The 17,416-nt window shown below is 39.0% G+C and overlaps 1 protein-coding gene across 12 annotated transcripts in view; it reads right to left on the bottom strand.

The window, feature by feature from the left end:
* The window catches only part of LOC146501913 (DNA (cytosine-5)-methyltransferase 3A-like), a 101,763-nt gene that overhangs the window by 33,602 nt on the left and 50,745 nt on the right, over window positions 1-17,416 (bottom strand). The window contains exon 1 of one of the 12 annotated variants that reach the window (XM_085132440.1): window positions 12,365-14,021. The exons of the other annotated variants lie outside the window; for them this stretch is intronic. Within the exon in view, the coding sequence (XP_084988566.1) occupies window positions 12,365-12,427 (63 nt within the window). The 5' untranslated portion in view covers window positions 12,428-14,021. Of the gene's footprint in view, window positions 1-12,364; window positions 14,022-17,416 lie in introns of those variants that run through there. 12 annotated transcript variants of the gene reach the window in all.

The raw sequence follows: 17,416 nt of genomic DNA, 5'->3' as shown, positions 1-17,416 counted from the left end.
AATGTCAGGTTATTTGAAATTTTAAACATAAAAGTAACGTAAACGTAGGTAAATAATAAATGGCCTGTATTTGTATAGCGCTTTTTCTAGTCCCACCTAGGGACCCCAAAGCGCTTTACACACCCAGTCATCCACCCATTCACACAGATATAGACCTACGTAGCTTTGAGTTCTGATATAGCGAATAAAGAGATTCCAATCAAGATAACTATAGATAACTAATATGAGCTAAACTCAAAATATTATTTAATTATTGTACACATACAATTCAGACTAAAAGAATGACTGACTATTATTACCTGTATTTATTTTTTACTATTTCTTTTTGGACAGTTTGGACAACAACAACAGTGTTGCTCTGATTGTCATCATCCCAGGGTTTTGTAAATTTGGGATTTTCATTGACTATATTTGAGTTTGTATTTTATGGTTCTTGTATTTGTTTGTTGTCCACCTTTCCCTCTGTCTCTGTCTTCATGTTTAGCATGTGTCATTTGGTCATGTCATGTTTTACTGTGAAGGCTAGTCTTCTGCAGTGTCTTACTCTAACTTTTCTTCCTGCTTTTCTCTCGCCTTTGTCAATTACATCCAGCAGTGTCAGGATTCAGTTCCCTATCAGTCCTCAGTGTGTATATATAGTGCTTACTCTGTTCTGTCTTCTGTCATGTTGTCTGCTAAGAGTATATGAAACTATCAGTTTACTTCCTCCTTGTGTCCTGGTGCCCTTTTCCTCATATCCTGTGTTCATTCAGTTTGGTTAACTGTTGATTGGTGAGGGGTTTTTTTTATTCCTATTCAACTCTCCACACAGCTACACTGTGACATGAGTAGCACAGGTTTAAGAATTTAAACAATAACACCCAAACTCAAAAGAAAAAAGTGACTCTAGAAACTTTTGAAGATAGTTAAAAAGATGACAGCTGACTGGCAACTTCATCAGCTATTATGTATGTTAAAATCTTCCCTGCATATTACTGTCATTGATCATGTCTGGCATGCCCGCGCCTGTTGAGGATATCGTCTCCTCCTCATGTGTGTTTCCCCATCTATAATAAACTTTGTTTTATTTCTGCTGGTCCGTAGCCAAACACTGTCCTTCGAGGAGGTCTCATAACTGATGCTTTTTGTGGTTCTTTCTAGCTAAAGTGGCGGCTGCTCTAGATCAGGGCCCTGCTGCCTCGAGCTGCAGGAACAATCCTTTAATTGTTCCTCTAAACAGGAAGTGAGTGGGGAAAGAGGGTGCGGTGGGGAGGGAGTTCAGTGGGTTCAACTTAGGAAGGAGAGAGAGAGGGAGGGAGAGAAGACAAAGAGCGAGAGAGTAAATAGGATTATATCATAAAACTGGAAAATACAGCACAGACAGAATGCGCAGCTCTTTGAATGGAAGTCAGGAAGACACAGAGCTCAGATTTTCAACTTAGAGTTGACTTCATTGTACAGCAGTTGTGACCAATTACAACATCATACTATAAAAATACACGATTAAACGTACAAGTCTTGTATTTATACTTTCCCTAAAGTACAAAAGTACACCCAGCCCCCCAAATGTGAATGAGTTTCATTATTAGTTTAATAGAGAGTGGGTTAAGGAGTTTGAGCTGTACTATATTTTAGAAGTCAATGATCAGCTTTGTGTATAAAATCCTTGGAAAAAACAAACATTTGAATTCACTCAGACTGGCCTCTAGGCCCCGATCGATGCCTGTGGTTGCAAAAAGACTTGAGGTCTATGTCAAATCAGCCCTCAGCTCCCTTTATTTATGACCTCAATAAAAACTTTCCTGATGACTTTATGGTCTCAGTCACTAGTTTCATGTGTTACTGAATAAAACCTGATTTTAATTTTGTAAATCACAGCACCCATTAGAGCTTAAAAGGAAGATAAATCAGGGTCTGGTTTACCCTTTGATTGACAATTCACTACTGTATGAGAGTGGAGCGTTGCTCGATTTCTAGTTCGATCCATCCCTTCCTTTTTCAAAGCATTTTGTGGTGGCTGACGTACTCATCTCTGGACTTAACAGGAAAAGCTTGACGTCACAGTGGCTACAATCCTCTTTATAATTTATAAACACTCCACGCTTAGACTGGACTAGCTTTGCATCATCAAGTTCTTTATTCATCGTCTACTGGGCCTTGATGTTGCCTGTCATGTCATCCTCCAATGCAAGATGTTTTTATCTCCCCTTAGAGATTAAAGGGTTAGGTATTAGAAAATGGAGACCCCAGAGGACAAACATGTGAAATAAAAGCAAAGAGATGGAAAGAGATACAGTAAGGAGACATTTTAAAGTGGACATAGCTACATATTTTTATTCTTGTACTCCACTTAAGTAGCTTTGCATGATTCATAAAACAACGTAATCCAGTTTTATTTTTCCAACTGAACCTTAAGGAAGCCCATCAGTTCATTATTGTCTATTTCTGATGTCATATATAGTCAAGAACTAAAAAAAAGAAGTACAAACTCAATGTTTATAGCAGTCTGATGCCTGAACTTTTGGATTACATGAACAGATACTGACATTGTTATTTAAAAGTTTGGTCACATTTGAGATGAGAGGCCACAATAGTAAAAGGATGTATATGAAATTTTATTATTGGACAGGAGCACACTGGCCTCCAAATTTTAGTGAAAAGTAAGAATAAGTAAATATCAGAAGGGCACTTCGAAAGCGCAGGACTCCACCAAGGCCATTTTTAAATAAAGTAATCCAGGTCAGCACCAAAATAGTAAAGGTTCTTTTTTTATACCTCTCCAGTTTCATGGAAACTGGTAATTTTGCACATTTCATAACATTACAACCTAAAACTCATAATTGTACATAAGGATGGCATTTGAGTAAGCATAGTGCCCACCTGTGATTATCAGTAATAGCTACCTGCAGAAAATCAAACTTCGGTGCTGAAAGACACAGTAATGTGGCCCTGAGTTGAGCTCTCAGCTTAAAACAAACAAACAAAAAAAAACTAACCATGTGCTCACTCCTACAGGTGAGGTCCTATTGACCTAAAATCTTTCTAACACTAAAGAGAATCATTTGTTTGTTACTGGAGCTGATGTAGAAACCTGCTGCATTCCGCTAAATAGAAAAAAGAAAAGGAGAAGAATGGTGAGGGCTACTGATGGCATAAATTCACGTGGAGGAGACAGTTTGCGACGGTGTTCTCCTGAGTATGACCCCGAGGTGAGAAGGTCACTTTTTCTCACTCCTGTTGGCCTCTGACCTCATAAAATCCTAATCAGCCTGTTACATGGATCATAGACAAACCACACACACACTCGCTCACTCACATACACAAAGAAAGTGAGGAAATCTCCATATGTCTTCACTGGTCCCTAAAACATCTGGGAGACTTAAATAAAAAACTGTTTTTTTCCTTCCTGCAGCTAAATGGCAGCTATTTTTATTTTTCTATTAGTGCAAATGTTTTGTGCACTAAAAGTAAAGCAAGCACACTAAAAAAAATACAATTATTTTGCAGTTAACCTCTCTTGAAAATACTAAATCAAGTGGATATTTGGTGTGAACACAGCTGGCTTTGTTATGAGTTTAGAAGCTATAACTAACTAAATACTTTGTGGTTTACATTAAACAGCTGTTCATACTGACCCTCCTATAATAATCCAAATTCTTTACAATCTCAGAAAAAGGCTTCCCAGGCCCTTTCATCAATATATATCAATTTTTGTCTAAGGAAATAATCTAGGCTGTAGTATCCAGTGCAGACCGACTGATTTCATATTTCAGCCCTTTGGCATTTAAAAGCCTGATGTTCTTTGTGTTTTGTCATTTTTACTAGAATTATAGAACCAAGAAGAAACAAGTTTCAGCCTAATTTTCTCACATCACTCTGATCTCTTCTTGAAAGTGTTCTAATCTTTCTGTCGAACACAGAACAAACTGAGAAAATCTTCTGGATAAACTGCACAAATGTTTGGTGTATTTTTATTTAACAGTGTAATGGTGCACAGATTACATATGTACACATTAACCAGTTATTACTGTGTTAGTCTGGACAAGCTGACAGTCCTCTGCTTAGATTTCAGATTCCAAATCTTTACTCCAAGGATTTTGCTTATAATGGGAACTTTCTGATGGGCAGATGTTGTTTCATGGATTTGTTCCCTTAATGTCTTCAGACCGGCCACACTTCAGAAGCCAAGTTCACACAATTTTCATCAATTAATTCTTGTTTGATTATTTTCCCTAACAAAAATATTAGATCTAGTTTCTTGTCATAATTTTCACCTGGTTTTCTGCCCCACAGTTTGAGATCCACTGATGTAATCCCAGACCAGAGTGGCTGGACTGTGGGGGCCACACCATCTGTTGCAGGATGAGTTGTTCCTCGTGTGGCTGAAGATAGATCTTTATGACTCTGGCTGTGAGTTTGGTGTCGTTGTCAGGCTGCAGAACAAATCTGGAGCCGATCAGATGCCTCCCTGCTGGTATTTTGTGACCATAAAATAAGTTCCTATACCTTCTGCACAGTCTGTATGTGTGCATGCTGGATGAACCGTAGTTTGACATTTTTAACATACACACATGTCGCCCTTATTTACATTCCTTCCATCTTTGTTTAGGCATTCTTGTCATTTTACCCTAACAATGTAATTCACCACAATATTTGGCCACAGTAACAATGAGCTTCAGGGTCAGACATTAAAATATTATGCAGATACAGCAGGAATTAGTCCAATTACGGGTTTGGAATTCAAAAGTTTTTAAGCTTGATGCCTGAAAAAAGGTCAGCTGTTAACACCAGCTGTAGAAATGTTGTTTTGTTCTACAACATTAAATATGCAAATATACCAATCTTGAATTTTGGCCCTTTTATGTGTCCCACAGAAGGTGATTGTGGTTAAATGAGCTGGTTTTAAAGTAGTGAAGTAGGCCACAAAGTGCTGTACAGAGGAACCAAAGTGTTAAAAAGAAAAAGCAGCAAGTCTAGAGGGCAGGAAAAACAAAGCTGGGCGCCAGTCTAATATCTTAGCTTAGAAAGATTCCCAAGTCATTGAAGAGACCCTGAAGTATCTGCTTGTCAGGCATAATAAGAGCTCTAAATACTTAAAGAAAACTGCTTCAGGTCATCATTTATAACCTCATTTGGCAGAGGATACACTGGACCATCATTCACGGAAGTATAGAAGATAACAATATGCTATAATTCACAGCCACGCTCTATCAGACTGTTCATGAAAACAACCGACATAACTGACAAGCGCCACAGATAATGTGTTAATAATTAGTTCTTCACTTCATGCCATGACCTGCTGACATGTTTTTAACCTCAAGTGAGAGTTTGTTAAACCCACAGCTCAAGATTAAGCTGCTGAGATAAAAGTTATTGCTTTGCGTGAAGAACGTAGGTTTATATGTAAAAATATCTGAGGTATAAGTGAACTGAACATAAAATATTTAGACAATAAGATTGGTGGGCTGATTAAGGTCCAGAGGGAACACTGGGACTGTAGTTTGATGTGCTTCATAGAGACGTTGCCACACTCACGTGAATACACACACTCTGACCGTACTTGTCTTCAGGACTCTTCAGTTAATCTGAGCGATAAGAAGAAATGTGTGAGGACTGTGTGTGGATAGCTGTGATTTAAATATGGTGTAGAATAGGGCTGTGTCATATTGTACTGTCTGTGATAACAAAGGTGTAATGTTTTACATGATAGAACAGTGCCATGTCGAGATATAGATTATACAATAATGCTATGCGTTTAAGTTGCCTAGCAACAACGACACAAGCCCAAACATGTCTAAGAGCAGGAGCAGCGTGCTGATGACCACTGAGTACCTAAAAAAGGACAACCACCTCTCTCGTCTAAGCAAAATGATTTGAAAAACATGCTTAAAAGCTGTTACCATTAAAGGTGGAAACAACAAACTTGTTTCACCAAGTCTACAAAAGAAGAGATACTAACAGCTGGTGATGTGTAACACAAAAGTAAATAAATGATTCAATCAAACATCACTGGAGTATTTGTTAGTTGCCCTCTATGTGACAGGAAGAGCAAATGCTGGATGGTTATTACTCATGCGGTTATGTGGTGGTAAAGGAGGGCTTTAAGCAACTGGCTAAAAAGCTTGACATCCCAGGTGGACAATATTGCTTTAATTTCTGTTTTATTATGTGACAATATTTGTGCAGGCCCCTAAAGAATTACAAGGTTAAGTTACTTTAGTTAAATGTTAAACCGAAGTGTCATGATTATGTTATAGTTAAAATTCTCAGGACATCATTGTAAGCTCCATATTGTTATATTTTGCTTTCTAGTCACTGAGCTCATTTACCTTATTTCACTTTTTCCTATTTTCTGATTAACTGAGCTCCTTCTGTTCTGTAGTTTTTACCGCACTGTACCATTTTAATTGAGCTATTCTACTTATTTTATGCTTTGTTGTTATATGTTGTGTTTAAAGGTTTTGATATAAATGTTAGTTTATCTTAAAACACAAATAAGAAAAGACTGTAAGGGGGTAGGACTGATCATGTATCAATTCCACACTTTTTTTTAGAAACAAAGCTAAGACACTGAAAATCTGAACAGTTCACATCATCCTAGACTCCAAGATAAAGAACAACCAAGACTGGATCCCCACGATCCTTCATTCTAATCACACACACGACAGGGGCAGAAAATGAAGCTCAGTGCTGCCTCTAAGAGGGGCAACTCTTATAGTGAGGGTGGAGATGCTCTGCAGAACCAAAAGGACACCTAGTGAACCTCACCATGGAGATGCCCATTGTGAAGCAGTAATAGTCCAGAGTTTAAGGGATTGTACAGAAGACATCCACCCAAAGTTCAGGAAAAGAGGTCCTGAAATTCTGGATTTTGCTGCATTCAATCTCATGGAATTTATACCTTAAAGCTAAGAATAAATATTCAGAGAAATCATCACAAACATTTCATCATCACTAACAACACAGCACAGTAAAACATTACAATCCAATGCAATCTCCAGCTTCTACATCATGCGTATCAGAATCTCAATGGAGGTTTTCTGTGTTGTTTACAGGACCAGTTTTGACTATGAGGTGCTAACCTCTTAATATTACCACCTTACGATTATGACAGCCATGCACACTGTAAATGTGATATAAAAAGTTCATCCTGTTTCTTCTCTAAATTCTAAATTGTAATTTGATCTCAACCATCTAAACTTTTTGCTGTTGCTGTGAAAGAAACTCAATCATTACGTGTAGCATCTGGACCGGATCATCTCATTAGAGGACCTGGAGCTGGCTCGTGCTGCTGAGTGAACTCGGCCAAAGCCAGTCCTGCTTACTGGATGAAACTGTGTTTGTTGCATGGCAACCTTAGCTGATTTAACACTCCACCAGGAAGTTTTTTTCATGGATGAGGATGACTCACTGGTGACAGGCAGATATGCATTCATCACCTGCTTGGGTTTCTGTGAGCACAGGGCTCTGGGCTGAAATAACCTGCAGGGTCAGCTTCATGCAACCAGCACTACATAAAAAAACACAAAGGGATTTGTCACCTTTATTCAAACTGTGGATGCAGTGAATGCAAATTATTATTATTATTATTATTATTATTATTATTATTATTATTATTATTATTATTATTATTAATCTGATAATATTACTGGTAGCTTTACAGGGAATTTATAGCATAATTCATCACTATCATCACGATACCCACAGGACCATATTACCTGTTTGTTCTGCAAATGAAATGCAGAAAACCTTCAAATATCCCTTTACTCACAACACAGTATCTCATCCCAGCTCCTTCAGAGACATATTTACATGCAAATATTCTCACAACAATATCCTACCTCCTGCCAGTTTGGTCACTCACTGCAAAAGAAACCACTGAACCAATAGCAAGACTACAAAATAGAGCTTACATGATTCATGGCAACTTTCCCTCTCTAACCCACCACTGTATTGCACTCTTACATTCTTCTGCCCTGACTTTTCAGAATTACACAACTAGGCAAGCCAATAAAATTTTACTTTCACATTCAAAATCATTTCTCCTCTCTCTTCAGCACTTACTGCTATGTAGGCAAAAGATAGGACACATTACTACATTAGTTTTCCATGCAGTTACACTCCACCTCTCTGGACACTCCACCTCTCTGGACACTCCACCTCTCTGGGAACTCCCAGGCCCTCCAAAGGCCTATCTCCCCTCACTACACTCCCTGCTGGTAACTGATGCCCTCAGGGGTCGGTGCGTTGGTGGTTCTTGGTGTCTGGGGCTGGGCGCTCAGGTATGTACCAGCTCACTCCCGGTGACTACTTGGCAGGGCCTGGTGCCTGTTGCTCGGTCAGGCCTCTTCCGGTGCAAAGAGGGCACTGCATTTACTGCATTGCTGCATTTCTTTTACTGTCATATAGACTGTTTTTATGCATTGTAGTATGACTGTATTTTTTCTATATTATGCAGGAGAGGAACCTGCTTTGTGAACCAGTTTAAATGGAGTAAGGCCAGTTAAATGAAACTGCATTGAAATCTTTGAAAATACATGAAACAACAGACTCTGTCTATGGAGCTTCCCATCAGCCTTTAAATACTTCACATCACCTGGAGCAATTACAATCAGGTGCCACATAAGGACAGGTCTTTTGTTTTCTGCCCACACAGCTGCCAGCTCACTCAAAGGCAGCAAACACTCTTTTAATAATCTGACTCAAGATTACGACTGAGGGCAAGTTCTCACATATTGTTTTACTACATATAACATCAGGTAATTTATGCTGCAATCAATAAAAGTGTGATGACTGAGAGGTTTGAAATGACCTTCCAACCTATAAAACACACAGTAATTAGGCCAGTTGGCAGCATTTAAGCTGGAAGACTTTCACTTTGCTGGGGCTCATTCAAGCCTCTACTCTATGGTAGGCTGCAGAAGATTTTCTGGGTTCACCCGCATGTTTGGTCACAAATCTGTGTACTTTTTTTTTTTTTTTTACATCAACAACTCCTGTGAACCTTTCTGTCAAAGAGGAACTTCTCAGAGTCAACCAGAAGGTATCATGATTACAAGTTAAAATTTGTTTTAAAACAAAGAAAAGTGAGCAGGAAGGGTACACGGGGGGCTTTGAAAATACATCTGCTTGAAAGAGTGCAGAAGAACTGTAACATATGACTCGCCATGTTCGCTACGCTATGAACACGTTTTTACAAAATGTCTTGTTAAATGGAAACATTTAATAAGACATTTGTTGTTATTGCCTTTTTTGCATGTACATGCCAAACTATTTGTGGAAAAAGATTAGTTAAATGAAACAAAAATAAAAACCATACTTTGGCAGGAGAAAAAAAACCTGGAACAATATTGTTTACTTTACAAAAGTAACTAAAAAGATAAAAATGTAGAGGGAATGTCTTGAACTAGCTTGATGAGGGTTTGGTGCTGTTCGTCAGCTTTGAGCTTGTATTGCAATGTCTCATATAAGCTTACATTTTGCTCCTAACAAATACCCACTGCATTATGATAATTAGAAAGACTAAAACAAACACAGAAACCAACACACACTACACTGAAACAAGCAAACCCACACTGTAAAATAAACTGAGAGGAAACCAAAAATAAAAAGAGGAAAAACTAATAAAAATACTAAACTATATTAACAGGTTCACACAAAGCTGATATCAACATATATAAAAAGGCAGATAAACATTTTCTGCTTCGTTTTCTGCTATTATTCCCAAGTTTTATTTATCTCTAATTGCCTGTATTTTTTATCATGTTTGTTTGTAAGCCTGTTTTTAATATTACAGTGAATATAATACAGTGAATTTTCCCGTTATTGTTTTTCTTTATTTCTGTTTTTACTGTTTATTGCGTGTGAAGCCAGTTCATTTTAATTAACTGAAATTAAGTTTAAAAAAAATTCAAACTGAAACTGGAACACTAACTACAATACCAGTCAAAATGAGTGAGTGTGTCCAGACTTTTAACTGGTACTGTAACACAAGACACACGACACAGATGCTGAGGCTTTGAAAGCTCGTTTTGAAATCATTGGCTTTCACATGGGTTTTGTACTCTAACACCTGTTCAGCACTTCTTATGCCCGACAAACACCCCAATGTAACAAAACAACTAAAACTGAACATTGTTAAAGGAGGAAAATAACCTGAAATGACTGAATCTACTTGAAACTAAAGAAAATTCTGTAATACCTCTGGTTTGAAATGCTATAAATATATAGATATATTTGTATATATCTGCCCGCTAGACATCTTCACGAGAAATTGATATGTGTGTATTGTCATGTGAAGGACAAATAACAGCAGGAGATGGCAGAAAGACACAAGGACAGCGGTTTTATTGTCGTAAGTTACGACTTTGAACTTTCACAAACCCCTTGGCCTGGTCAACGTTTTCACTCTCAGTGCCACCCCCTCAACCTCTGACCTCTCACCCTATGACCTAACCAATGAGCCGTTACTTAAACCACACCCACTTTAAGAGCGTGACTGACCCTGACCTGCAGACGAACCCTGCATTGCTCAACACTGCATACACACACAGTGCAATTAAAAGAGCAGTTAAGACCCCTCCTCCCACGTTGTCAATAGGCAGCACTGCTCTTTCATTAGCATTGATCGCGGCCAAGGGACATGTTAAAGAAAGGCAATCAGTGTTTTTTCCAGGAAGCTCTTCTGAGAAATCCTAATGAAATGGACTAAACAACATGTGTCTGATTGCTGTTTAAGGACAATAACAAAGTGTTCGGACTGACTGTAGCATAATAATTTGGTGATCTGGTATAGTTTTCCAGTATTAAGTAGACATTTGGCCACTGGAAAATGACTGAGCAACAAAAGGTTACTGTTTAAAAATACACCCAAGCCTGATGGTAATCCTGGTAACTTGCTGACATTTTCCATTTGTTTACATATTTGGTAATATGTGAACTAATGGACAAATGACCTTGTGACTGGGAATGTTAATCTTCCACCCAAAAAAAAACAACCCTCTGGATTGGGTAGCCTTTAGTGTGCCGTGAATGAAGAGCTTCATATTTCAACCTAATTTGTGTGTCGTTCCAGCAACAAGAAAAGCAGGAAAGGCTTACAGCCATACAATCCTCTCCATTGATGAGATACTGTTACCTGGCAGATCTCACCTGACTATGAAACTGCTTTTCTTTCAATTTGAGCCTGTGAAAATGGGGGAGTATATAATTTCTAAACAGTTAATGAAATAATTGAGGCAAAATTTTATTATTGTTCAAAAACATAAGAATTTGAGTGTAACACCTAAATCCAGTTCTTTCTTCTTAGAAACATTCATAGAGCAAAGTCTTCTTAATGTCATTGAGTGAATATGATCAAACTCCAACCGAAATTATGTTAATTATATCATACAATACTTTGACGATTTGGTGGTGTTCCTAATAGAGTACTGGATTAAACTTTTCAAACTTTTCAAAATACAAGGACACAAATAAACAGAAAACAAAATTAGTATCTGGCTGTTTTTTTGACAAAACCTAAATACACCAAACTTTACAGCGTCATACCAAAGTATCACACACTGTTCCACCCTCAGGGAACTACAGTTGTACAAGACCTCTACAAAGAGCTAGCATTATGAAAAGGAGTCCAAGCTTTGTGGTCGTTTTCAAAATCTCTGAAGCAGAAATGAAGTTTTCTGCAATGACAGTTGATGTCCAAACAATAACCAAGAAAGGTTGGCATAGGAGGTTGTCAACCAGAGGCAAGATTGTCAAAGAAGATTTTTCTAAAAAAAAAGAAAAATAATTGTTTGAATTTAAATTGTATACCTTAGTTCTCTTTGCATTAATGGCTTCCAAACTTTAGATACTTACATAGGGGGCACACGAGGAAATTGGAAAGGTCTCAAGAGGGAAAAAGCAAAGTATTTTTGTTTTTCCTCTTGCGTGGAAAGGAAAGGCTGTTTTATCACAAGCCAAATGAAAGCAGTATATGCATGACTCAATGATAAGTCTTAAAATAATATGTGCATGTTGCTTTAAGCAGACCAAACAAGAAGTGGGAACTGAAGGGTTAATTCAGCATAAGAGACTGAGAAGCTCTAAAGCTCTTTCCCTCCAAAACCAACAAGTAAACAAAAATGACCCCCACTAAGTCAGTTCAAACAGTCTGTAAGATGTTCTACTCCCTCCACTTGGTCTAAAGCCAGCAGAAAGCATTAAAAAAGCTAAGTTAAACATCATTTTACTTTAGCCTGCCAAGCAAAGTCGTGTTGAAATAACTTGGCAATAGTTTGTCTCACATTTTGTTTTAAAAGAAAGAAAATCTTGAACTTAGGCTCACATATCTTCACACACTTGCAACACGTGCACACAAGAAAGAAAAAAAAATTAAATCACTTACAGGCCAGGTATGGTAGCTCTGCAACTGCAACCCTTCCTCCCTTGCTCTCTTCCTCTCTGTCATTTTCTTCGTCTGTCTCTCCTTCTCTCTAACCTCCTCTACCTCCTCCTCTTTCTCTTCTGTGTGTCTCCTGGGCTACACTCACCCTCAAGCCTTCTTTACCATCTCCCTCTGATTGGCTGCCAGTGAAGTGTGTGATTTACTGGCTCCTTCACCTAACAGATGTTTAGGTGAACAACACACACACAGAGATTGGTGGTGTGGAGTTATGTCTGGCGGCCCCAGGGCTATAAGTGAGATAATGACACACAGACACACACACACACTCAGCTTAGTGTGTGTGTGTGTGTGTGTGAGCGTGCGTGTGCGTGCGTGCATGTGTACGCAGGCTAAGGTCAAAGGTTAGGTAAGCCGCAGAGCTGACAAGGCTGTGGGATGTGTTAGGGTCAGCACCTCGCATATGCACACACAAATGTACACATTAATGCAGCCATACACTGACACAGAAGGAGTTAGACGAAGGTAAATAAAGCAAAGCTAACATAACTTCTTTAAAATGAATTCTGGGAATTGGTGGGACCTCATATGTTTGCATACACTACTCTATAGAGCTAAGGCCAAAGACTGTACATAAAAGATGGACATAGCCACCGCGATGTCACTGTGATGGTTGGTGATGTCACAAAATGATGCCTTGAGCTAAACATTTGCATCATTGTCATCTTGGTGTTTTGAAACCTAAAGTGGCAAGAGAGGTGTGGATGCAACTGTAAAGCCTACAATCTTTTATCCCCCTTCTGGAGATGGACAACAGCCATAATTTACAGTTGCCTCAAGGCACTTTATATTTTAAGGTAAAAAACTGCAAAAAACAGAGAAAATGGCAATAATCAGATGACCCCCTATAAGCAGACACTTTGGCGACAGTGGGAAGGAAAAACTCCCCTTTAACAGGAAGAAACCTCAAATAGAACCAGGCTCAGGAAGGGGCAGTTATCTGGCATGACCGGATGGGGGTGCGGGGAGGAAGACAGGACAAAAAACATTAATGTCACATTATATTGACTAACCATCAAAACTGTAACCACAAACTCATCAGATATATGTTTTCTCATAACCTAGACCCAGGATGTCAAATGTAAGGCCTGGGGACCAGAATCGGCACAGCAAAGACTCCAGTCTGGCCCGCTAGATGGCTTTGGAAAATGTAAAGAAGGCCATATATTTTTGGACTTTTAACCTTGTTTTAATAAGTTCTAGAGCTTTTCCTACTGATAAAGACTCCATGGTTATTTATACTACACCAAATTACTTAACAGATCTGTGCGGTATGTGGCCCTTGATGTAAAATCAGTTTAACATCTCTGACCTAGACAATTTGCGTTTTTTGGCAACCACAGGAGTCTCCCCCTACAAGCCATTAGAAAGACTACAAGTTTAAGGTAGCAATGATATGTGAAATAATAGTTAGCAACACAAAGTCAGTGAACTGACTGCCAGTGACAGCAAAGATTGCTTTTTAGCTGACATACAGGGGTGGTAAATTCAGGGGTAACTTAGGCAACCATTGCCTGAAATGTGCATGAGTTAGTTACCAATGGTTAAGCGATAAAGTGAGAAGTGACAGAAGTGACAGTGTACTGTTTATCATGTAAGTTGTGGAATCTGAACCTCCCCCCCCCCCCCCCCCCCCCCCCCCCCCCCCCCCCCCCCCCCCCCCCCTCCGCGTCACGGAAAATTTACACAGCTGTGAATATACTCAAAAAGCGTTTACACATAGGGAGTCTAAAATATGCTGAATGCAAGCTGTAATGCAAACATCTGGTGCAGCAATTGAGGGGTATATTGATAGAAAAAGAAATTTAAACTAATATTTTTTTACTTTTTATAGCAAAATTGAAGGAAATGCCATCAGCCACAAAGTTAGAGTTTATGCTTCTGTTAAGTTTTTGTTGTTCAAACAAATTGAGCAATTAGATGAGTCCATGTTGGGCACTGGGAAATAATAAAGTCACAGACTAAAGTATTGATTTAGCATTGGCATATGAATCAGTAAGTCCAAAAAAAATCACTGCAAGCTGTATAAACCTTGATGGTGGAGCTAGAGTAATGGCTAGCTGAAGCAAATGATGTTTTTAAAATTCTGTGGATTGTAGTGTGTGACTTGTTTGTGACCACTGATCATATCTTGTTCAGGAAAGTGCTGCACACTACAAATAAAGGTGGGAGGCTAAAACAAGGCTGCGATTGAAGGTGTAGATCGTTAAAGATGGGAAAAGGATGCATAATAAATGAAAAGATGCCACTGTAATTTTATTGGTCCAAGAAAAGAAAGCGACTGGGCAGAGTTAAAGGCTTTCCTCCAGACAACAGCGAAATGGGATATTGATGAGGGTGTTAACAGCTGGCTGCAGTTCAAATGACTGACAGAGCAAATTCACACACACATGCACACAGGAACCTGGAACTGGTTAATCTCTGTCTCCAGCACTGATTTCACCCCCTCTCTCCTTCTGTCAAATATACACACACGTACACTTTCACTGCTTTTCTTTCCCTTCTTTCACTCCATATCCATCTTTCTCTGCTTTACATCTCAGTTAAAACTCTTTACAGGATTCATTTTCTTGCCAGTTCTCTTTTTTTTCCCTTCGACAACGTTTTTTCATTCTGTAGCATACCCGTTTTACCTTTTCAGGCATTTTCATATTCTGTTTATCATTATTATACTTTGACTCACACGTTTCCAGTCTACGCTACATTATAAACATTGCGCACTAAAGTTGGAACTAAATATTGTTGCAGATAGGGATGCACCGATACCGATACTGGTATTGGGTATCGGGACCGATACTGTAAAATGTGGTATCGGTTAACTCGTAAAAGTTAACCGATACCACGAACCAATACTAACTTATTTCATTAATCAGAGGGTGGCTTGTCATTTTTGTTGTAGTTTTTTAGATTGGCCACTAGGGGGACATCCCGCGCTAAACAGGCACAGGGTTAGACGAGTGAGACTGGCGGCTCCAGATAAAAAAAGAGAAACTGGAGGCTGCTGTAGCTAGGCTAAACAAAATGTCAGCAGTGTGGACCGGAACAGCCAACTTTAACTCAGGTTTTGGTAAAGCGATGAAAAATGTCAAGAGAAAATCCACGGGCAGTTAAAACAACAGAGGCTCTGACTCATTTTATTGCTCTGGATGACCAGCCAATGCCGGTCATGGAAAACATAGGATTGCACCGTCTTCTCAGCATACTCGAGCTGCGATATGAAATTCCCAGCCGCCCACACATCAGGGAGATAATGGTGCCAAAACTTCTAAGAGGTAAAGACAAGCAGTGTGTGCGATGTCAGTCCTTGGTTTAACGGCACAGTGGACTGATGATCCACGGGCAGATGGGGAGTTTGTTCGTCAATGCCAAATACTTTTGTTATTTTGTTTGTTTGTTTATAATATGGACACTCTGCAATAATTTAAAAGTTTATTTTATTCTCAAACCTAATTTGTATTTATTTTATTCCAAACAGAAGTGTTTATTTATTATTCTGAAAGCTCGAGACAGTGCCAATAGTTCAGTGATATTTTGTTAAATTACAATGTGGAGACTCTGCAATAATTTAAGAGAAGTGCTTATTTTTCACTTGAAATTTTTTTGTGGTCATTTTTATTAAGATATTATTTATTATTGGCAGAGAATAAAATAAAACCTGTCTTCCAATTTATTGCATTTGTGTGTGTGTGTGTGTGTGTGGTAGAAGTATCGGTTTTTGTACTCGGTATCGGCAAGTACTCAGATCCAAGTATCGGTATCGTATCAGTTTGAAAAAATTGGTATCGTTGCATCCCTAGTTGCAGATTCATGTGAGCTGTCGCTTATAATTGCTTCTCATATTTCCTTATCTGATAATAATTACTTGACTCAATAATTAGAGAAATGTGTGGAGCATTACCATCATGTCGTAACCTCTTAGATTGTATCTTGTGATGTTTTCAACAGCCCCATCAGTTGAGAACCGCTGGACTAAACTGCCAGTGGTGCATGAAGTGCTAATTGCACATCAGCGGGTGCAACAATAAACTGCTGCTGACATATCAGTCTATCACTATTGCCAATTTAATATTTGACTTAATAGCCTCTTTTAGAACACTTTGGTACTTTCCCTGAAGTATTCTTTTAAGACAAATTTTGTCCATTTTCTTTAAATGAAAAAAGGGATCTGACCTTTGCCCTTCTTCCTTCATTTCTGTTTTCCCTCTGCTTTTTTCTTTCCATTTACTATAATGAGGTCAGTATACAGTGGGGCAAAAAAGTATTTAGTCAGCCACCGATTGTGCAAGTTCCCCCACTTAAAATGATGACAGAGGTCAGTAATTTGCACCAGAGGTACACTTCAACTGTGAGAGACAGAATGTGAAAAAAAAATCCATGAATTCACATGGTAGGATTTGTAAAGAATTTATTCGTAAATCAGGGTGGAAAATAAGTATTTGGTCACCTCAAACAAGGAAAATCCCTGGCTCTCACAGACCTGTAACGTCTTCTGTAAGAAGCTTTTCTGTCCCCCACTCGTTACCTGTATGAATGGCACCTGTTTGACCTCATCATCTGTATAAAAGACACCTGTCCACAGCCTCAACCAGTCAGACTCCAAACTCCGCCATGGCCAAGACCAAAGAGCTTTCAAAGGGCACCAGGAAAAGAATTGTAGACCTGCACCAGACTGGGAAGAGTGAATCTACAATAGGCAAGCAGCTTGGTGTGAAAAAATCAACTGTGGGAGCAATCATCAGAAAATGGAAGACATACAAGACCACTGATAATCTCCCTCGATCTGGGGCTCCACGCAAGATCTCATCCCGTGGGGTCAAAATGATCATGAGAACGGTGAGCAAAGATCCCAGAACCACACGGGGGACCTGGTGAATGACCTGCAGAGAGCTGGGACCAAAGTAACAAAGGTCACCATCAGTAACACACTACAACGGCAGGGAATCAAATCCCGCAGTGCCAGACGTGTTCCGCTGCTGAAGCCAGTGCATGTCCAGG

The sequence above is a fragment of the Neolamprologus multifasciatus genome, chromosome 15 (assembly GCF_963576455.1).
Source record: "Neolamprologus multifasciatus chromosome 15, fNeoMul1.2, whole genome shotgun sequence".
NCBI classification, from domain to species: domain Eukaryota; kingdom Metazoa; phylum Chordata; class Actinopteri; order Cichliformes; family Cichlidae; genus Neolamprologus; species Neolamprologus multifasciatus.
The sequence above is the reverse complement of the archived record's forward strand: the minus strand, read 5'-3'. Positions and strand labels throughout refer to the sequence as shown.